Source organism: Anopheles cruzii, chromosome 2 (assembly GCF_943734635.1).
Source record: "Anopheles cruzii chromosome 2, idAnoCruzAS_RS32_06, whole genome shotgun sequence".
NCBI lineage: Eukaryota > Metazoa > Arthropoda > Insecta > Diptera > Culicidae > Anopheles > Anopheles cruzii.
This window is the reverse complement of record NC_069144.1, coordinates 52,602,304-52,624,079: the sequence shown is the minus strand read 5'-3', so window position 1 is coordinate 52,624,079 and position 21,776 is coordinate 52,602,304. Positions and strand designations below refer to the sequence as shown.

General features: G+C 47.6%; 3 protein-coding genes across 3 annotated transcripts; all 3 read right to left on the bottom strand.

The window, feature by feature from the left end:
• Nucleotides 1–514: 514 nt before the first annotated feature.
• LOC128277494 (mucin-5AC-like) lies at nucleotides 515–4,031 on the bottom strand. The gene is made up of 3 exons (XM_053015957.1): nucleotides 3,889–4,031; nucleotides 3,242–3,330; nucleotides 515–3,136 (listed from the first exon to the last, which is right to left on the bottom strand). Exons 2-3 carry the CDS (start codon nucleotides 3,296–3,298, stop codon nucleotides 1,829–1,831), a joined length of 1,365 nt encoding a protein of 454 aa, XP_052871917.1. The 5' UTR covers nucleotides 3,299–3,330; nucleotides 3,889–4,031; the 3' UTR covers nucleotides 515–1,828.
• Nucleotides 4,032–4,698: 667 nt separating this feature from the next.
• Nucleotides 4,699–5,658, bottom strand: LOC128278383 (cuticle protein-like). Its single transcript, XM_053017109.1, has 2 exons — nucleotides 5,522–5,658; nucleotides 4,699–5,421 (listed from the first exon to the last, which is right to left on the bottom strand). The coding sequence occupies exons 1-2, from the start codon at nucleotides 5,531–5,533 to the stop codon at nucleotides 5,047–5,049; spliced, it is 387 nt and encodes a 128-aa protein (XP_052873069.1). The 5' UTR covers nucleotides 5,534–5,658; the 3' UTR covers nucleotides 4,699–5,046.
• A 13,912-nt stretch (nucleotides 5,659–19,570) lies between these two features.
• Nucleotides 19,571–20,849, bottom strand: LOC128267231 (cuticle protein 10.6-like). The gene is made up of 3 exons (XM_053004032.1): nucleotides 20,766–20,849; nucleotides 20,351–20,626; nucleotides 19,571–20,214 (listed from the first exon to the last, which is right to left on the bottom strand). Exons 1-3 carry the CDS (start codon nucleotides 20,775–20,777, stop codon nucleotides 20,059–20,061), a joined length of 444 nt encoding a protein of 147 aa, XP_052859992.1. The 5' UTR covers nucleotides 20,778–20,849; the 3' UTR covers nucleotides 19,571–20,058.
• Nucleotides 20,850–21,776: the final 927 nt, after the last annotated feature.

The window sequence follows — 21,776 nt, the reverse complement described above, 5'->3', positions numbered from 1 at the left end:
GAAGCTCAATTTACGTCCTTGGACCATCCAGTGGTCCAGCGGAGTTGATGGTGAAAGTCGTTCTGAGTATATCCCACCGAGGACTTAAAGAAGCAACGCCGCGTTTGTTTTCTTCTTCGTTTCCTTGGAAACTGCAGTGCGTGGGGAGTCGGGGCTCCTTGATAAAGGAAGGAGAGCACACCACCACACCGATGATCAGAAGTCGAAAAGTAATACGACGTGTACACCTCGACGTTCAGATCAACTCACTGTTTCCAGTTGAAGCGAAGCCATTTCCGTTACCATTGCCAAGCCATTGCCGCATTGCCGATTTGATTATTCGCAGTCTGAGGTTAAAATGGCGTTTTTACTGAGCATTCAAAATCCCGTATGGAGCTGATGCAGCTTCAGGTGAACTACGGACACCTCGACGCTCGTCTTGACAATCCGTTTTAGTTTATTTTCTGTTCAATCAATTCGGAGCCTCGATAACATTTTTAGAAAAGAAACAGAAAAACACATTTTTATGGTTTGAAACACATTTTATTATTTAGTATGACCTCCCTTGATGATACAATTGTTCAAAGGAAATTACAATTTATACATTCCATCCCTGAAGTGAGAAACTGGAAGGGCTTCAAAATACGCTTCCGTAGCTGTTATGACGTCATATGACGATGAAAAACGTTTTCTACGCACGATTTTTGCGCAAAATGCTCTTGAGTGACTGGGTGCATTAGCCCTGATGAAAGAGGATGTTTTTCTTCTTCAAACCAGGTCTTTTTTCACAAATTTTCACTTTCAGTAGGTTTAAAGGGTTACAACAATAATCAAAATTTATTGTTTTACCAGTTTGCAAGTAATCCGCTGACAAAATTTCATTCGCATCCCACAAAACAGATTCTAACACCTTTTTGGGCAAATTCTGGACACGAACTCGTTTCGGAGCCGAAGAACCAGCTTCACACCACTCCTTAGTCTCTTGTTTTGATCCAGGATCATGGTGATTTGATCCAGGACCCAAGCCTCATCCATAATGATGATTCAATGCACAAAATCCACTTTATCCTTTCGAAAAAGCTTTAAATGTTGTCGAAAATATTGCACTTAAATGCGTTTTCGTTCCATTTTTAGCGAATCCGGCACCCATTGTGCACACAGCTTTCTGAAACCCATTACTTCAGTCAATATATTGGTTATACTGCTAAATGAAATGTCTAGGCCTTGTACTAAATCGCTTTCAGTGTATTTGTATTTTTTCTACGATTTCAGCTATCGTATCTGTTTTTGGACGTTTTAGACGAGGATCGTTTTTAACGACCACGTTTAAACTCAGAAACCGTCCTTTTAAAATACTAATTGAACGGGAAGAGTTATTTTACCCTTTCGACATTCGTCCAAAAATTTCCTTTGCTTTTAACGGCCGCCAGACCAAAATTCGCACCGAACAGTCACTCGTTTTGGGTGCATTGGCTTCGCTTACACGACGTGTGGATTTTCCGAACCCTAAAAACGATAATTCTGCTTTTCAACATAGCCATCGTGGTGGAAATGAGCTTCAATTAAATAAGGTTTTCAAATGTCCTACCGTTTTAGTTGAAGATCTACGAATTTTGAAATAAGTGTTTCATAATTCCCAATTTTCTGAAACCGAAATCGTATTTTATGTAAAAATTTGATGAATCAACATTTCAAATAAATGTTTAAGCATCGAAAAATATTTAGCCGTTTTTTTAATAAGCAAATGAAAAAAACCCTTTGATTGGACACCCGTAGATGAAACAAGAACGTCCAAAATCTGATGTTTCTTTAGCATTGACATTTACAAATTGATAACAATCGCGCTTTGTTAGGAGTAATTAATCAAAAATGACCTCCCCAAGTGCTGGAGTGCGTACGGTCGGAACTGAGGTGGCGACGGTGCTACCCGCTGGGTGTAGTAGTAGTTTCTGTCCGAATAGAAGACAGCATTTGACTGTGGCACGCGATCTATCGCAATGGGAGCCCGACTGGATGAGGTTGTCGGTTGTGGTCCAGGCTGAGGAGTAGGTTTTTGATGACTGAGATAGGTGTCAGTAGAGTGCGAGGAGCCTGGAAAAGGTAACTGTTGTTGCTGCTGCTGCAGATCCTGGTGGTGGTGGATTTGGTAATGATTATTGTGAGAAACACCATTATTTCCGTAGGTGACAGTCGACGTTTGGTAAGAGACGGCTGGTGGAGTGTAACGCTGACCATTCGTCTGAATGAAAGGGCCGCTCGGAGTCCACAGGGTCAGTAGTCCATCCGTCAACTGTTGGGAAGTTTGTAACTGGCTGTGGAGACTTTGCTGATGTCCACCCGGTTGACCACTGCTGAAGGCTGGAAAAGGAGCCACGGTTGTCGGACGGACTGGGCTGCTCCATGCGGCATGCACTGGTGTACTACACACTGCGACGTGCTGAGGAACAAACGCTACTTCCTGTTTGTTCATCTGTTGCATCAGCCACTTGGTAAAGTCTTGGGCCGCTGGTCGGAACTGCTGTCCGAGCACGTCACTGTTAGGCGTAGTTGGTATGCCTTCTTCAAACCACGAGCTGCCTTTAATCACAGGAATTTTGGGAACACTGGTGGTAGAGGTGGTCGATAATGGCCTCTGTGGACGCGATGGTGTGGTAGTAGTTGTACGAAATATGGATTCCTTTGTCGTTGTTTTGGTGGGCAAGTTGGAGTATGTTGTCGTCTTCAATGAGACCGCTTTTCCGAGACCGAGGACATAAAGTTCAGCATCGAAGGTCGACAGCGGAGATATGGTGGTACGGTCGGAGTATGTTGTCGAGTTCAATGAAACCGCTTTACCGAGACCGAGGACATAGAGTTCAGCATCGAAGGTCGATAGCGGAGATATGGTATTGGTGTCACTCGGTAAATCCTGATCCAGCCTCGGTGGACGCGGTGGTATGGTGGTCGTCGTAGGAGTCGTCGTCCGAGGAGTGGTGCTAGTTGTTACAGACGAGTTGGAACTTGTTGTCGATCCCGAGAAAGCCTTCGGTTCACGGCCCGCGAGAAATAGCTGAAAGTCGTCGTCGTCGAGATTGACGATCGCTTCCGGAGGTATGGTGCTGGTGGTACTCGACACATTCTGCCCCAGGACACCACACGCAAGCGCCAACAGGAGCAACTAAATATCGCGAACGGGTATCGAGAAGATACACAACCGAAAGAAGACGAAAGCAGAGACACTTTAAAATAACTGGGCTAACGTTTGGAACATTCGCTTTCTTACTGTTCGAAACATAGCTGTTGTTTGGGCTGGATGGCACTTTACACTAAAACACGTCATCGAACTGCTGTCATCGTAGGTTTCTTGTGGCTCTATAAAGATACTGCTGATTAATTACACCGATCTTCTGTGGCACTGCTCGGCACTGCAACTGCTGGTCTCCCGTAGCCTTCCCTTATATATAACTTTAAGCGGTGCAAAAGTGGTTGAAGTGATCGAATCTCGGTCTCGGTCAGACTCGATCCACACTGTGTGCAACAAGGAGATGCACTGACTCGCCCCGATCCTGGCAACGAAGATCCGAAGCTCACGTTACGTCCTTGAACCATCAGTTGAGTTGCTGGTGAAAGCCGTGCTGTGCTCCTCGATAAAGGAATGAGAGCAAATCACATCGAGCATGCCTCATACGTCCCTGAACTTTTGGAGGAAGCTTTGTTACCGGTTTTGAGACACAACCAATGTGTAACTCCCGCCCATGGCTTTGTGAAGTCGAAATTTCATACCCTTGTCATAAAACTTAAGTCACTCAAGACTGATTTTTTGAACGCATGGGTCTATGCCAATCAGGATGACCTCCACACGAACACCAGAGGTCATGACAAGATATGTCACTAAAACACGGATAAATCAATTTGATCACACGTACATACCGTTTGTCCTCGTTGGATCGTGAGGATGATACTGAACCCTCCTGAATACTATAGGATACTGATCGCTCCGCTGAATTAGCAGCAAGTCGGGATAGAAGCAGCGCTACTGAAGAAGTGTGATCGAAGCAAGCAAAAGTGCGACGGATATGCGACGTAAAGGCCTCACAAAGCTCTACTCGCAACCCACAAGCCTAGCGACGCGGGTTGGAAATCAGGTTTGTTTATTCGGTTGGGGCCAGTTCTAGCTGACATTTGCAAATGTTAACCTGTTGCAGTGGAGGAGCAGTTTTTTATGCAAAGAGCGAATTTAAATGTAATGTAATGCGTAAGGAAACAAGCACCAAGGGAAGGAGAGAAGCGGGACTGTAGAAATTGTTTCCTGCTCTAAAGAAAACAAAAGTGGTTCAGCTCACTGCGCACAGCTCAATGCTAAGATATTCAAGTATATTGAATAATGAATGAAAATGGAGTGATACGTAGTTATTATAGCCAGCAGTTCCAGAAGATTATTGAACTCTTGATTTCAGAGTGAAAAATATAGTTCACTTCAAATTGGCTTAAGAAAAAGTTTGTTCTTTTTAATAAGTGTGAAGCAGCGATATGTGTTCTAAAACACATTAAAGTGCATAATGGTTAGACAAAGACTCAGTACATAATTAGTAGATAATAGACTTCGAATCAATTGCTTGATCCATTCAAATGTCAGTTGGTTTACAATAAACTGCTAAAGGTAAAGACGTTAATCCGTTTGCATCCGCTAAATGAAAGTTCGGACTATACAAAACTACTAACTGAGACGTTGTTCTGGAAAGACATTTCTATATTTCACACCAGCCGGCCAGGAACCTTCTACTCTTTTACCAACAATCGAAATGAACAATAGAAGGATCTCACCCGCGAAGTCACTGGCGGCCAGCCAGTGCAAGTTCGAAATGTCGTTTGCCGTTTGTGGAACGCTCTCATCGGGCACTGCTATCACCGCGCGTGAGTAGAGTTCAGGATGGCCATTCAGTTGCAGTTCACGTGGAGTATCACTCGTCCCCGACGTACACGACGGAGAGTTGGCAGGAAAAGGGAGTATGGGGATGTTTGGCGCAATCTATTCCGTCACAGTTTCATGTTCGTACTCCTTTAGATCGTTTTCGGTCACTGGCCGCATTACAGATGATAGCCGTAGGCGCTGTGATAGGCAAAAGCCGGCGCGGCGTAAGCGTAGGCTGCCGGAGCCGCGATGTACGTCGTCTTGGCGATGGGAGTAGAAATGAGGGTCTGCTTGACGGCTGGCGCATAGATCGGTTCAGTGATCTTGGCCGAATTGTGGACCACCGTCGAGCTCTGGTGCGAGACGGCGGTCGGGATCGTCTTGATGATGCTTCCAACGTGCGCCACCGTCGGTTCCTCGATGATACTCTTGTGGTAGTAGATCTCCGGCTTGGCAATGAGCGTGGCCGGGGCGTACGCATACGCTGGAGCCGAGTATGTAAGGGCACCGGGACGAGCCGCAACGACGGCCAAAACAATCGACAACACCACCTAAACGCAATAGAACCAATCCTGATTGAGACACCATTCCACACACCGAGAGCGTTCTTCCTGCAGTATTCTGTCCCGCTATCGCCCGCGATCTACTCACCAACTTCAGCATTTTGCGATCGAGTTCTATTGGGATTGTTAAAAAGAACGACGAAGAAGGTCTGTGTTGCGGATCACAGTCGAGTACGGACTATACCATCCCGCCCGGTTGTCGGTAGCTTTTATAGTAAGTGATCAGGGTACTTGTTCTAGCACCGTGTTTACTTCGGCCGACATGGAATCGGGAAAAATCGCCGGCTCAACTCGACGCCAGGCACCCGCGCCAGCGAGAGAAAAAGCGAATACCAACTCAAAAGACAGCAATGCGGCAGCAAGCGACGAGCCCCTTGTTCGTTGCAAAGGAAAACCGGCCGCTCGGTTGGGCTGGCGGAAGGCACCGAGTGCACCGAGGCGCCAGCCTCTCGCTATAATTTCACCTCAGTCTACGCATGTGTGTGTGTGTGTGTTTGGCTAAGTAATGTCCATCAAGATCTTGGCTACGCGGTACTGACCATCTCACCGGCGACCAGAATGCAGGTGGGAAGCATGTTCGCATTTGTTTTGCCGTTGCGAACCCCCGGCGTGGGCTCTGGGGAGTGCAATCTCGAGCCTATATGTTGCCCTCCCCGTACATTATCCGGCGTGATCGAAGCACGACGTATTGTGCACAGTATCTTGACCACGGCACGGGTACATAGAACTCATTTACATTACCTTCAGGGGAGGTTCGTTCTTCGCGAGCCACGGCTAAGGAATACGGGAAGTCAGTCAGTCCGAGGCTTGTGGTGGTGGTATGAAGGGTTTCACTAGCTGCCCGGTATCGGCCAGGCGACCAGGCGGCCAGACGGCATCAGAAAACCACGTGCCACGAAGCAATGGGACACCTACACTCGATCAGATCGCACGAAAAATAGGAGTAGAAACAGTAAACATTATAGCCTCCTTGCAGCAGTGCAAGCCGGTGGCCAGTGGCTTTCGTCACCCGTGTCGGTCACGTTCGAGCAGCAGAATCGATTGGGCTATTTTATGTTTAGTGTCAATTTTTCGTTCATAATTATGCTGCCGCTCGTGTACCGAAAGCGCCGGCAGCACGTTCAAAGCTGTTTGTCCGGCTGCACATTTCGCTGCCGCGTTTCACAAGATGAGTTTTCAATGCCCGTCGAATCCGTTTTGTATGAGTATTGTGACTCAGTATTTGGATATTTCTGGTGTTTTGAAAGCTCCTGCAGCGCATGACTGCACAGCGAAATGCACCAAGGAAACTAAAGTTAGGGAAATAGAAGCATTTGGTTCGTGCAGACAGCGCTGTCAACAAACTGACCACTGCTGCGAACGGTACGTTAAACTGCTTCAACGGGTATACTGTCGCTGTTTTGCACTTCCGTGTTACTCTTTAGTAGGTCATGTTTGATATTTGAGTCGTGTTTTAAATTGGGGGTTTAGTTAAATAATTAACATATACTATCGTTTCATGGTACGTATTGATTCAAAATATTTATTGATTGAACGCCAATTCAAAATGTTTATTGATGTTTCCCCAACAAGTGTTAAGGAAGAAAAGTACAGTATTTGTAATGAGGATTTTATTAATGTATAATTTGGAAGTTGGTGGAAACAGTCCAACGTTATGTGTTTCTGCTCAATAGTTTAATAACTAGAACTCCCATGTAGCCACTCCCATGAATATGAGATCAGTACTCAGTACATAATGTGTGATATCAATATGCGTAACAATAAGCCTGAAGTTGGCCGGTAATGATGATGATGATGATGATCTTTATAAATAGTAAAAGCATCATTATTCTCTTGATGTTGCGGCAAGAATTCACCTTTGCGTCGCTCACTCCTCACGTTACATTACGATGCCGATGCCGGTTTAAACCAATTCAGAACATAAATCCTGTTTAACCGGATCCAGACGTTGAGTGACGCTGGTCAGAGCCCCTTCAATAAGCGACGGGATCTCGGCGTCGCTAAAGTTCACCTTCCGGACAAAGAACACCGATCAGGATTGAGATTTTTCGTTGCTGATAGTTATGATGTGTGCAAAGTATGAAACGTTTGGGCAGAAAAAGCTGACTAAAGAGGCCACGTTTACTTCCGACTAGGTGATTGGCCATCGAAAAATACACTAAACGATAGTTTATTGGGTAATTTCGATAACAACTATCAAACACCAAAACACAGTTTTAAAAGTCAACCTTGACCTTTTCTTCGATACTGCCTTGCGATTCGTTAACCTAACGGAAAGCAGACTTTAATTGCAATGCCGAATTGAAACATTGACTTTAAATTTTGCGTTACCTCATCATACTCAGGAAGCTTCCATCTATCCACAGGTTGTAGGATTATTTTGGCGAAACGACGGTCTCAACCGTTTGTTGTGGTCTCGGGGTAATCTGGACATAAAAGTTTATCTTATCTCTTTGAAAGCTTTATATTGCTTCAGCTGAGTTGGAGAGCGAAAAACGCACAAAATGGATTGCGATTCCTTCCTTCTCCGAAACGCCGGCTGGTCGTGAAGTATTTATATTGTGAATGAACCGGAGCTCGATTGCATAAATGAATGAAACTTGCTCACCCATGTTCCGTGTCACGATGTTCGTGTTGCGGTAGGGTATGCCGGGCACCAAAGCGCGAACCCACCATAAAGTCACGCGATTTGCCACAGAATCCGTCGCGGGACCTAAGATGGTGTCCGATTTGCGATTTTGTCGGTAGAAAAAGAATCATTTGTCACAGTGCAGCAGCGGCGGCGGTTTTTTGGGAAGGTTGGCTAGTCTGCTACCGAAGTTGTTCCACACTATAATAAACCATTGTGTTGCGATGTGATGTGCGGTGAGAGACCGAAACCGCTACCAAACGGGCAAAAGGCATTGTCCATTTACCTGGCGTAACAGCGCATGACAGACGTCACGTAGCAGTCGGTCCTAATCGTGGCCAGGTCCTCGTTGCCCAACGTCGCAAAGACCGGACAAAGCCGTGACAAGCTTTCGGCACGGGGCTTTCGTTTCGCATCGCGTTGCCGAAGGACGAATCCACGTGTGGCCGCGTTTTTATCTCTACTACTTGGTCTGAAAACTAGTGAGTCAACGTTTCAAAGTATCGATATTATGATCATAATATATTTCTTCGATAAACTTTTAACTTTGTTTATTTATTTTGGAAACCGCATGTTGGAATATTTAAAAAAATAAATAAAAAATTATGTTAAGTTAGTTGCTTTATTTCACTTTCAATGTTTAGGTATTGGAGAATCATGCTCATTTGTATGAACAAAAAAGTTTTAGTATAAAGATTGATCATCATTCCTCTCTGCACCGATGTGCCACAGGTTTCAGTATTTGGAAAAGACAGCCATACTTCTTTTATGCATATTGAATTAAATTAAGTAAGTTTACTTCGACTGTTCTTTGATTCGGTTCTACTCATGGTTTGCAAATCCCATGACGACGGATGTGATGTTCCTGTGCCGGTAGTAACAGCTTTGACTCGTCAGTTTTCAACCGCAGTAGTATCTCGATCAAATGATGACAGGCTCATGATTGCTCAATCCCGCCACCCCAAGATAGATGATCATACGGTGGGTTGCTATTCATTAAATTGAGACGATAGCACCCTGTTGTTTGTTTGTTCTACAAAACTGCAGCTGCACCGTACAAGGGCCACCACTTGCATCGTTAGCGATGCCTTCGGTGGCCGTGGTGGAAGGCTGTGCGAAATGCATTATGCTGTCTCGGTACGAGGTGTTTGCAACAGCTCCGCATGTAAGCGATATGAGGAGGCCTAGTTTTCTTTGGAGGTGTTTATTGTTTTGGAATTGCGCTCAGTGCAGGCCATGAACAACGGTTCCACACGGCGCCTTGTCGTATGCCACCAAGAGAATGGAACATAAAAGACACCGTTTGATCCATAAAATTTTAGGGAACGTGACAGATAGCACACCTCACGTTTCACGATGGAAAAGGACTTTCGGTTGGACCGCGATGACTGAGGGTAAACCGATACATGTTTTGCGCAACTTTTGAAAGTCCAGCATCGGCCTTAAGAGCCTAATTAAAAGTCACACTCGTCATTCGGAATGGCGGTCTGGGTTAAGCTGTGAATTTAATAAACACCGAAATGATTGAACATGTTTTTGTAGAATCCAAAATAACATAGTTTGCCCCCCCAAAAAAAAACAATCATCTCCACCGGTCCGTAATAAATTGCAGCCAACCGAATCCCGGATGTGGAGTTTCTTTCAAACGAACTGACGTGTCCACGGTAGACGTGTTTTAAAACGGTAAAGCGTTCTTTTCGACGCACCTCGAAGCCACGTAGCCGGTGGTGGCACGGTAAATCATCCTACACTGATCGGTGGCCGTCGCACCGTCGGCTTCCGGTTGGCATTTTCGTAGCCTACAACCGAAACCGTTGCACGTCCAGCGACATCGGAGCCCCGCGAATGTTAACGATGATGATGATGATGATGATGGGCATGGGTAGCGATCGAAAATGGTGCAAAATACAAATCGGGACGATAAATTAAACATCAGACCGGGAGGGCGGGCTGTTCAACACCGTTTGCACGGACCTTCTCGGGCAGAGCGGAGTTGCTAATGCACACCGCGCCCGCGATGTAGAACTATCGCGACAAGTGGATAGAACCGGGTCCGCTGCTACCTCCACGTACTCCATAATTAATGCCTGCCGATCCGCTGCCTCGACGATTAAAGTTAATTTATATTGCTTCGGAAGGCAAAGGAAACCGACCCCGACACACGGACACTCTTAAGATGTGGTTAGAACCGGCCCAAAAGGTTGCAAAAGAACTGACTACTGACAAACACTGCTTTGATGTCGTTCGTTTCAGATGTGTTCAATTTTTTCTTCATCGGTATCGATCTGGCAGGCGATAGGATTACAGAAGCAATTACAAGATCGGCGTCAAGCGCTGTTGCCTGGATCGCCAAGGATCAAAATGGCCGGTAGTCGTAAATAAATGGCCTGGTGTTTCGCTCAACCGCACTCCGCTGACGGACGACAGATGACCGGGGGAGATGACAGCGAAATTACCTTCCTATGTCCAGTATAAATCATAATCAATTTCGCTCCCCGACCAGCGTACTGCGTGAGCGTGTGACCCGGCAGTGGCCCCCGCACTGTGTGTTATTATGCTCCGGTTTGGCATTATATGGTGCCGTTCGATCACGGGCCATTTGCGGGCCTGACCTATCGGCACCTACCGAAGGAAACCGTCGGGCAGTTGTTAACGTATTCAGTTTTTCTTTTGCCATCCGGTGTACAAGGGTTTATGAGTTCTTTTCTCGCGCCAGTCCCGGGCATTGCGCCAGCATCTCGACACACAACATCGGCTCGAAACAACCCGTTGACTCTGGGTCGACCATATGCTCCGCACGGGGCGTTACATAACAGCCGATCGGGCCACGTACTCGTTCTGGGTGCAAAACAGTTCACGAACCACCCGCGCAATGTGGCGATTTAGGAAATTTTAGAAAGGGTCGCTTTATTGTTTCTACTCCTACAGGGCTGTTTCTGCTAAGCGGTGGTGCTTGTAAGTTTAAAGATAAATCGAGTATGGTTCATTTCTTAACGGCGTCACCGCAGGCGTCGCTCTGAACATCGGGAAAGTGCAACTCAGCACACGGTTTAAATGATCGTATGGTTATTGCTGTAGTTTTCCGGAGAATTCATACAGTTCAGATGTTTTATCAATCAATGCCACAGGGACAAAGTGGGTTACTGCACCGGCAGAGCGAACTCGGCGGAACGACAGGATAACTCCACGAACATCAACGACACGCACCGTTTGTTATGAGTCAGTACATAAGAAGCCAAAATTTTAGAATAAAATTAGAATTAATTTGCAACTAGAACCGAGTAGACCTCATTATAGAAACAATTTGGTCGCTTTGATTCGAAAGATCGTAACGATCAGCTCTCCGCTGCTGCGGCATAGGCTTTCGAACTGCCAGAAACAGACCAGAGGTCCATAGATCTTGACCACTAGCCTCGGACAGAAATTCTCTTTCGATGCTGCTAGGACGACCACTCAAGCTAGGAGGCCCCTTCCTTCACCTGGGGGACCTGTTTACGGGACGTCCAGCAACATTGTAACTCCTGGCTAAAATTAGTGCAATCCATGCTTGATTGCACATTATTACTGCCTACCGAAACCGAAAGCCGGCGTCAGAAAGCGCGTCGAAGGGCCGAGTAGTGTCCTCGGTATTTTGAGCATGTGCCGCACACAATCTCTTTTTTACTGGATCGCGATCGCACATGTGCTGGAAGGATGTTGAGTGTGTTCGACCAACAGCCCTGTATTGACCAAATTTGGGCGTCCAAATAAGGACGATTTAATGTCCCCGCTATGGTACGTTTAACGCAAAATGTGTCAAAATGTTTTCAACTGAAATGACTATTTATCAGCTACAAGAATTTAAAATCCGTGCCACTACGGTGTGTTTCTTAAAACTAGAGAAATCAATCTCAGAATTGGACACATGGCTATGTTTTTGAATAAATAACGTGAAACTCATTTCGTCGTAGTTGTTTTCAATTGTATCACTTTTCGTTTACTAATTGTTGTATCAATTGCTGTTTAGAAGTTATATTTCTTCGTACAACTACTATCCGAAGTTTAGGGTTCAATTACCCAAAATTGTAAATTGTACCCTATTGCATTACCAAGTGGATCTACCTCAGGGTTTGTCCAAAAACCATTCCAAAAACTTTTCTCTGTCTTCGATATAGACAACGGTGTAGAGTTAGTCTTATATTTTTGGAACGAGTCCGAAATGGAAATGACACGTCTATTGACACCATTGGCTAGGCGTCAACAGAAACTTGCTTACCGAACCGTGAGATTTGTAATGGCTTAGGAGGGAATAAATTGCACACACCGTCGTGTCCCATTAACCCGACATCCTTGTCGTAATATGTAATTTGTTTCTCCAACAATTATCAGTCCACTGATCGTAAATGCGTAAGTGATCGTATGTTCAGTGTTCACTAGTGTTCAAGTTGATTGAAGTAAGTTTAACATTTTTAAACGAAATGATAAAATGTCGTTCTTTTCGCAACGCGGACATAAGATGGGAAATCAATCGTAATTTCAACAGGTACAATAACACGGATCCATCTAATACCCTAGCCCGGCAGTGGCTGCCGTAATTAGCGCCGTGGAACACCCACCATAAACGCACGCGAGCGCCATCTCAGCAACCACATCCGTGCCTGGCGCTCATATAAATTACTTCACAACGAAACGGAAAGTCACGGCGACGGCCACTGCCAGCTCAATCTTCGTCCACGGCTTCGAGGTACCGGGTTTCATACCGGCGAAGGCCCTACGCTCCAAGAGCGGACAGTTCGTATGCGTCAGGGTCAAGTTCACTCTGTAATGCTGCAGCTCGGTCACAACGCGGACGAGAGAGAAACGATCCGGTTGATCGAATTATGCACGTCGTTCAACGAACCGGGCTGTATCGCCGGTGAACCAGTTTTTATCAGACTCCACTCCCTTGCGCGACCGCATAGACCAACCTCGCTTTTTCCGCAAACCATTGCCAAGGCGGCACATTTCTACGGCTCCATGATCCTCTGGTTTCGTACTTGTAATCGTAGTCCGTGTGTCCATTGTCCGGGTGTGTTGGTGTACTCTATTTCCTTCGGTAATATTGTACGTTTTTAAATGACGGTTGAAAGTCCTTGTCAAACCGGATGGCCCTCGTGACGGTAATATTTAGGGTCCCTTGGGACAAACGGTTTCAAACGGTTTCCTTGGGGCAAATGATTGCTGTTTGCATACGGTTTGTTAACAAACAGAGGATAATGTAAGTTCTTTGCTGGTACAGCAAAAAAAAATCTAAAAAAACAGATTTTTTTTTTTAGATGTCAACTTACCTCTTTGATTTCTGTTTTCACGGACCAAAAGCATGAATGTAAATATGTTTGACATGTCTGTATAAACTTTTTTATATTTTAAGCCTGCCACACGAAACGTAAACGATTTGGCATTACGCATTGCTTTTAGGCTCGGTTTTACGCTTCGTGTGGCCCTAGGTAACTACAATTTTTTTTTGTTTATTTTTTTCAATTTACAGTGTACCTCGTAATGTACTGGTTTACAGTGTACGGTGACTTCAAATCTACAGCACTAATGCGCCTAGAATAGCTGCAACCAGCTGCACAATAAACATTCGATGTTTTTTCGATGATTTTCTCGCCTTTCGTTCGCGTTTCGCGACTAGGAAAGGAACCAAAATCGGATCGCGAGGTATGATTTACTAGGTGTATGCATGAAAAATCGGGATTTGTTATCACACAAAAAACGTTTATAAAATTTTTATGCAAATTTCTATTTTATTCAAAGTATGTGCCATCGCTAGCTATACATTTCTCCTATCTCTCTGCTAAATCGTGGATTCCCAGGCGAAAGAATTCTTCTTTTTTTTAAGTAAACTAGTTAGTCATCCAATTTTGACTTCCTCGTAGAAAAACGAAAAGCTGCTCAGCCAATACGTGTCCTATCGAGGAAAATGAATGATATTCGGAAAGAACCAAGTGTGGTGAATAACGCGGGGAGGGATAGCAACTCCCATCCAAGTGATTTGATAGTATCCTCAAACAGTTTTGTTTTTCTGGGGGCCTAGTGCTTGTTTCCACGGGCCACCAGGCGCCCCCATCGGAACCCCCTAGAATTGCATTTTGGTCGTTTTTCGATAAATGCATGGTTCAAATTGATCATTTGTTGTCAGTAGCGATCGGAATTAACGTTTGCATCAGATTTTAGGAGCTTGTGAAACACCACAACTTTCTGTCCCACCAGAAAGTTCGTTTTTTGGAGTCCTTCGACCCTTTTTTTTGTTAAGTCAAAATCGCCATTTTGAAATTTTTTAACCCACTCAAAGCACTGCGATCTTCCAAACACAAGTCCCGACAAGCATTTGGTGCGATTCCGAAGCAGTTTTCTTCAACAGGGGCAGAAAAATAACAATCCCCGCAAAACGTCATTTTCAGGCACAAAAGTTGACATAGTTTAACCCTTTCAATTATGGGTTGCAAACCGAAATAATTTTTTTTTCGACCTGAAATCATTTACCTGATGTCGAAACAAGGTAATGATGAAAGAACAGCAAAACTAGGAAGTCCCAATCGGCAGGTACAGCCATTTTTTTAAGTTCCCGATTTTTCATGCATACACCTAGTAATATCCTGTGTTGTTACTGTTACTGTTTCTATTGGGCACCTAGTGATCCCATTTCATTTGTCATCGCATCGAAGCCTTTACAAATGGGCTGCTTCTGCGAGTAGGTCTAGGTGACGATTCCTGCCCCCAGGTGTACCGTTTGGGAAAAAGGGTTTCCAGCTGACAGGTCATTAAGTATTACATGCGCTTCTCGGACAGGCGGCTTGGCCGTTACAACCTTGTAACTAGCCCACGGTTACCGGTTTTCAGTCGGTTCGACCATAGACAAGTTAATCAAAATTTGACACTAGGCGGCAGCGTTTGGACAGAGCTTTACAATAGAGTAAAAAAACAATAGGGCTGATCACCCAGAAGCTTACATAATGTCTCGGATTTCATAACAATTTGTCGTCAGCTTTTAATTCAGCTGTCAATCAGAAGCATTGATAGGCATTTTTATGACTGTGTTTATGACTGTAACGCTTATGCTAAATAGGCGTTTAAACGTGTTAAAAATAGTGTCCAAATAGTGGGTATCGTCAATTTTTTCGGTACAAACATAAATAAAAATAGACGAAAGAGGAGGACAATCACAGGAGACACTTAATGAGTGCAAAACTTTATGTAATCTATCCCACACTTTATAATTAGCTGGACATCTGGTAAGGACACTTCTCGATTCCGTCGGCCGATCGACAGCAAGTTGATATTTAAATTACGATCAGAACGAACGTTCACCGGGCGGCTCAGCAAAGGCGACCGAGCGGAAATCAATTACTTGCACTTTAGCCAATGCATCAAGCTGGGAAAAACTAATCGTTTTCCGTTTGTTTCTAGAAGTTCCACGATGTGCCACATCCGAGCAGTTATCTTCGCTGCTTCGTTTAATGCCATTAGAGCCATGCCGCCGTCTTGGACCGTAGCCTACCCATTGCTTACATTTTATTTTCTGCTGTGTCATACATCCCACCAGCTCGCCTGATCACAGTGGTTGCCGCAAGATCGAGGGGCGTCTTGTTTGCCCTACAACCGCAAATCACTGCGCTCGTTAATGGCATGGTGCACGGGCACGGGCACATTCTTTATGTTTACGCATCATAAATTCACACCGTAACCGAAGTCGTTCAATTTCGGAGAATCGTTATGCTGCGACCTTCGAGGTTGGGTTGATGTGAGATCAAAGAAATAACATTAGAGGGCTATCTCCGCGGCTCGATCATATCCATCGCGTCGCGTCAAGATCATGCGCGGCAGCCGCAGCGTGATGAAGCGAGATTAGTAGTTGCTGCTGCCAAAAATCTCCTCCCACCCCCTTGTTGTGTCTTAATAAGTCTCAAGACCCTGCCTGTGATCAGCACCTGAAGATAGCGCGTGCGACGCCCCGTCTTTCATGCAAATAACGGGTGCGTTAACAAATGATTAATCAACAAATTGTTTTTGCATATTTTCGTTCTTTTCTCCTGCTCGGGTCGGGTCGTTCCCACTACGGCGCACGGCACGCAGTCGCAGTTTCGCGGGCCTTCAAGGTGTCAGCCAGCGATACCGATCGCTCGTGATCGCACCACTTGCACAATGCTGCAGCATAGATATGGAGTTCTTGGTGGGTACCGTACGGTGGCTGCTTTTGGGGCTACCGTGGAGCCCTTTTTTCTCATGCATACCTTAAAAATCGACCACCGTTTCAAGGACGCACGGTGGCGGAATTGTTTTCCCCGCAGCACGGCTACCGTGCTGCGTTACGGTGGCCGGTTGAAAAGTATGCACCAGCTCCGGTGCTGATAGAGCCATTTAACGTGGGGCCCGATGGCCCATTATGGGGTGTTGTTGCCGGCTCGAAGCGTCAGCACCATATTTTCCTGTCGGTTCACCAATCGCGCAGAAGATCTTCGCTTCACCGAAGCCGGCGCCGAAGATGTTTAAATATTTATAGCATCTTCGAGCTGGCGAATAAGGGACCAACTATTCATTCAGTGCACGTGCACGCGGTCGGACGGTGCATTTTGAATTGCGGCTGCAGCTCCATTTCACAGCCGGACCGGCCATTGATTGGCCATCGATCGGTGCGACGAACACGTTGTCGCACTTTCGCTTTCGAGCGCGTCACGGTAATCGTGTCACGCAGGGTGCGCGCAGGTAGCTCCGAAGCTTATTGCTCTGCGTGGCAAAAAAATGACGGGCACTCGGGAAGAGTTACGAGCTCGCGATCAATCGGTTCCAGTGCATCCTGTGGCCTCTTTTTTTGATGCCTTGAACCAAAAACCAGGGAGCTTGTGCAGTTTCTAACTGGCCAGCGCCGTGTTTACGGTTGCGAAACACGACTCAAGTTGGGGCGAGCTGGGGTTGATGTGATCGATCTGGGGCGGGTCTTTCGTAACCGACGGCGCCGAGAACAACAAATGCGTTCCCTGAATGCGTTCCATTTCGATCTGCTAAATCTGGCCGTACGTTAAACGGCCGTTGCTTACCGAAACGTATTTACGTTGTAGCTTGTTTGCTTCATTTCAATCCCGTACAATACAGCGTACTAGGTTGTTCAATAAGTTTTTTGCCTCGATAAGAGGGACACATGTTTATTATTTGAAATACACTTTATTATTCAGTATGTTATCCCTGAGCATCAATACATTTGTTCGATCGAGACTCCAATTTATAAATTCCAAAACTGGGAAGGCTTCAAAATACGTTTCCTCAGCAGTTATGACGTCATCATTTGATGAAAAACGCTTTTCACGCATGATTATTTTTGGGTCTGAAAACAGATGGAAGTCGCTAGGGCCCAAATCTTGTGAATAGGGTGGATACGCCAACAATTCGATCTCAAATTCAAGGATTTTTGCCATTTTCAAAATGCTCTCGTGACACGGTGCATTGCCCTGATGGAGGAGGATGTTTTTTTTTTCTTCAAACCGGGTTTTTCACGAATTTTCTGTTTCAGTAAGTCTGCAATGTTATAAGAATAATCAAAATTTATTGTTTTACCAGTTTGCAAGTAATTCGCTGACAAAATTTTCTTTGTATCCCACAAAACTGATGCTAACATCTTTTTAGTCAATTTCTGAACGAATGCGGAACTGAAGAATAAGATTCACACCGCTCCTTAGCCTCTTGTTTTGATTCAGGACCATGGTGAGAGACTCAACTCTCATCCATTGTGATGCTTCAATGCACAAAATCCACTTTATCCTATCTAAAACGCTTTAAATGTTGCCAAGAAAGATGCATGTGAATGCCTTTTTAGCAAATGCAGCACCCATTTTAAACAGCTTGCTGAAACCCAATACTTCAGTCGAAATATTGGTTATACTGCTCAATGAGATGGCTAGGCCTTATACTAAATTTCTTTCGGTGGTTCGCCGATTTTCCAATACGATATCCTGTATTTTCTTACGACTTCAGGTGTTGTGTCTGTTGTTTGACGTTTTTTTTTCATGGATCGTCTTAAAGGCTAGGCTGAAGGCAAAACACTTATTGAACAACCCAGTAGGTCGCGTGCAGTGGCCGGGGCCCGGGCATTAGCGAAAGGAACCACCCTGTGCCCGCGGTATCGATAAGACCATCTCAAGGTGTGTGTCCTGCCTGCCATGGACAAACGTTTAGCGTTGCGGAACATGCGGCAAACGGCAAGCCAGATGGCCATGGGAGTTTGGCGAATTTTTGCCTAATTGCCTCCGAGCGGGACAATGTTGCACCCGGGCAGCCGGTGCACCCCTTTTTGGGGGGGCTGCACCAATGGAGCGCTCGCAATGGTGGGTCTGATTAATAACCGTTGGCACACGCCCGGTTCCCGGTTACCAAGCTGTCCTCGATTCGACTCGAGCGAGCGTTCGAGAAGCCGGTTACGGAGTGTTCCGGAGTGTCCCACAAACCGCATTTCAACGCATGCTTTGTCATTCAATGGAAAAGAAAAGCCGCAACCGATGCACCGATGCACCGTATGTTGACGACGCATGCTTCGATCGATTCAAATCACTCGATCCAACCGCAAGATTGGGCAATCTTGGCACTCCCCGGTCGGACAGGGGGCCGTGGGCTCCCCACCCAGTTGCTCGCACGCACCACGGCCATCAGTAGCAAGAAGACGAAGAAGAAGTTGTCAACTGAACTGGGGCCGGTGTGTGCGCATATTAGGAAATGCGTACCGAGCGCAGCGAACGAGTGATCGGTCTCGGTCGGCAACGACGGGGGCCGGTGTGGAGGATCAATTAAATTAGAGCCTTATGGTGCCGTCGGCTGGCCGGTGGCAGGTCGAGATTGCTAATCGGACCGGCTGCACCGTCGTCGTGCACGGCGGCGGCGACGGCGGCGGTCTTGGCAACTGCACGTCGCCCGCAGCACCGATAATTAGCCCCGAACTCGAACATAAAAGGGCTGGCCGTGTGCCAAGGGAGGACACCTCGCGCGCACACACACACACACGCGGGCACCATGGCCACGCCGCTCGGTGGGGCCGCTGGTTCAATGATTTTCTTAGAATTTTTCCGTGGCTGGTGGGCGGTGGCGGGCGTTTTGATCTCGCTGGGAACGAACGGTCGGTCGAAGGGTCGCCAGAAGGTGCCACACTGAGCCCAACCGAGCCCTCCACCGAGCACGGTGTCACTTCTGCAGCTTCTGTTACACAACAAGCCGGGTTCTTAAAATGTACCGTTGCCAACCTCGTTCGAAGGGCCGCCGGGCCGGAAAAGGGCGGTCCGATTCTTGCGTTCGAATGAATTTCGCAACCAAAGGTGACATTTCGAAAGCCAGGTCCAGGGTGAGGTGGTGAGGGGCAGGACAACCCGAAAGCCACGTGGGAAAGGTCATGGGAAGCTGTACTTCGCTTCGAAAAGTCGACTCGAAGCTCGGGCCGAAACATTTCAATTTACGTGGACCAGAATGGAGCTCCGGACCAAGACCAAACTCTGCCTTCGTTAGATTGTTTTGTAGTTTATTCCGTAATAAATACAGTGAATTTACATCATATGTACACACGACGGTTGGACTCGTTTCGTTTCGGTTGGATTTGACACTGTGCCCGAAGGATGTGTTGTTGCAAAGGGTGGCAATTCGCCGCAGCACACCGGAGCACCGGAGGGCGGAGCTCGAATCTAATCTCAAAATGTTGCGACCGAACGGTCGGTCGGTCGGTCGACTAACGGCAGTCAAGATGGGGTGGCTCGAGACAAGGGTTTGTGTTGCTGGGTTGTTATGTTTCTGTGCGAACGGAATGCAGCGCGTTAACTAATGGCAAGAAGACAGGCAGTGACAGGGAACGCACGGTGAAGGAGGGCCCTGGGCGCCTTGGTCGCACGCTTCGATCGCGGCAGGATCACGGCGGGATCACGGCGGGCCGGCGGGCGGCCTCCATCGGGCTCCCGAGTCTCCCCCTGTGTCTTTGACCCGTCCCGAAACGGCAGCTCCCCCCCTGCTTAGTGGTAGTATCCGTGAGCGTAGGCCAGAGGAGCGTGGTGAGCGTAGGCCGGGGCGGCGTAAGCCGGAGCGGCGTAAGCTGGGGCGGCGTAAGCGAGAGGGGCGTGCGACACGACGGCCGGGGCGGCGTAGGCAACCGGGGCCTTCACGGAGACCTGTGAACCGAAAGAAAAAGCAGCGAAAAGGGAGCGAATTAATTCGTCCGTTCGAAAGACTTCAACGGCCTGGCAAGCGACGAGCGTCGACCTATTTTTTCGTCGTCGTCGAAGAAGGTTCTAATTTCGTACGTACCTTGTAGGTGTTGGCGTAGCTGGTGGCAACCGGAGCGACGGCCTTAACGAGCGGGGCATGGTGGAGGGCCGGGGCGTAAGCAACCGGGGCAGCGACCGTCTTGACGACCGGGGACGCGTACGCATGAGCGTAGGCCGGGCCGTGGGCGTAGGCCAGCGGGGCGTGGGCGTAGGCCGGGCCGTGGGCGTAGGCCGCCGAGTAAGCCGGGGCCGAGTAGGCGAGCGGGGCACCGAGGTATCCGGCCGAGACGGCGGCGAAGAACAGGGGCAGAACCAGCTGAATGAACGAAAGGACACGGAAGGATATGCACGAGGGATTAGTCAGAAGCACACACTGCAAACGGCGCACCACCCAACCGTGGACACCGTGGACCAACACTCTTATCAACACTGTGCACTGGCGGTCAGCAACTTACGAGCTTGAACATTTTGAATGGGGTGTGTTTGCGAACTACGTCGAGGTTCGTGAGGTGAGTGAGGGCTTTTGTTGCACCGTTGTTGAAGCGTGAAACTGGAATGCTCTTCTGGTGGCCGATCCGGACTATTTATAGTTGGAAAACACGGACCTGTCGCCGTCGGAGGCCGTACACTCAGAACGTGGCTCCGCCGAGGAGGGGGCGCCCAAGAATTGATAGCAATTGTGGGGTCTTCTCGCTCGCACCCGTCGCGTGGTTCACTTTTCTTCGCGCACCGCGCTCGATTGTTGCGCTGCTTCACGAAAGAATCGTGTGCACGCGAAGAGCCGCGGAGCTACGGAGCGGGAGGTGGCGAAAGGGATTGTCTCCAAAGATCCTAGCCTCAGACAGGGGGGGCCTTCTGACAGTGACCCGAACCGAACCAACACCGTTTGGCGCGCCGGTCGTCGTCGTCGTCCGTAGGTCGCTGCCGAGCACCGAGCTCCGCAACAACAACATGATAGTAGCCGAGAGCAACGACGCGACGCCACTGCCTTCGACTGTCTCGCATGGGGTCTCCCTCCTCTCCGTGAACGCGCGACCGATCGACGGCCGGCGGACCGGCGGCTGCCAGATTGCTATTGACTTAACCTCTCAGTGTCGCTCGGTCAGCGGCACGTTAGGTTCGTCGCCTGCAACTTGAACACTAAAGTCCCGCGGCGAAGCTGATTCATCACACCGGCCGCTCAACCTCAAACCCGGTCCCGGCAAGTCCTGGAGCGTTTCGGAAGGTTTACCAAGCGCGCCCCCTACGGAGAGGATGGCGTGCCGGTAATGTGCTGCAAAATGTAGATCATCCGAATCCGGGGGGCTTGTGATAGTTCTCGGTCGTCGACGGTGGCTGCTGAGGTGTTGCCAGGCCCGGCCCGGCTGGCATTTGCCGACGCCGACGACACAGTGAGATTGTGAACATAAATTGCCCTCCGCGAGTGGTGGTGTCCTATGCTGCGGAGTCCCATTCATGCACGGCCC

Excerpts from the sequence above, each read along its gene's own strand:
- LOC128277494 (XM_053015957.1), bottom strand. The coding sequence starts at position 3,298 with ATGACGTGTTTTAGTGTAAAGTGCCATCCAGCCCAAACAACAGCTATG. Across the intron at positions 3,137-3,241 it reads CAACAGCTATGTTTCGAACA|TTGCTCCTGTTGGCGCTTGC; the intron begins GTAAGAAAGCGA and ends CGCGATATTTAG.
- LOC128267231 (XM_053004032.1), bottom strand. Across the intron at positions 20,215-20,350 it reads GCTACGCCAACACCTACAAG|GTCTCCGTGAAGGCCCCGGT; the intron begins GTACGTACGAAA and ends TTCGGTTCACAG.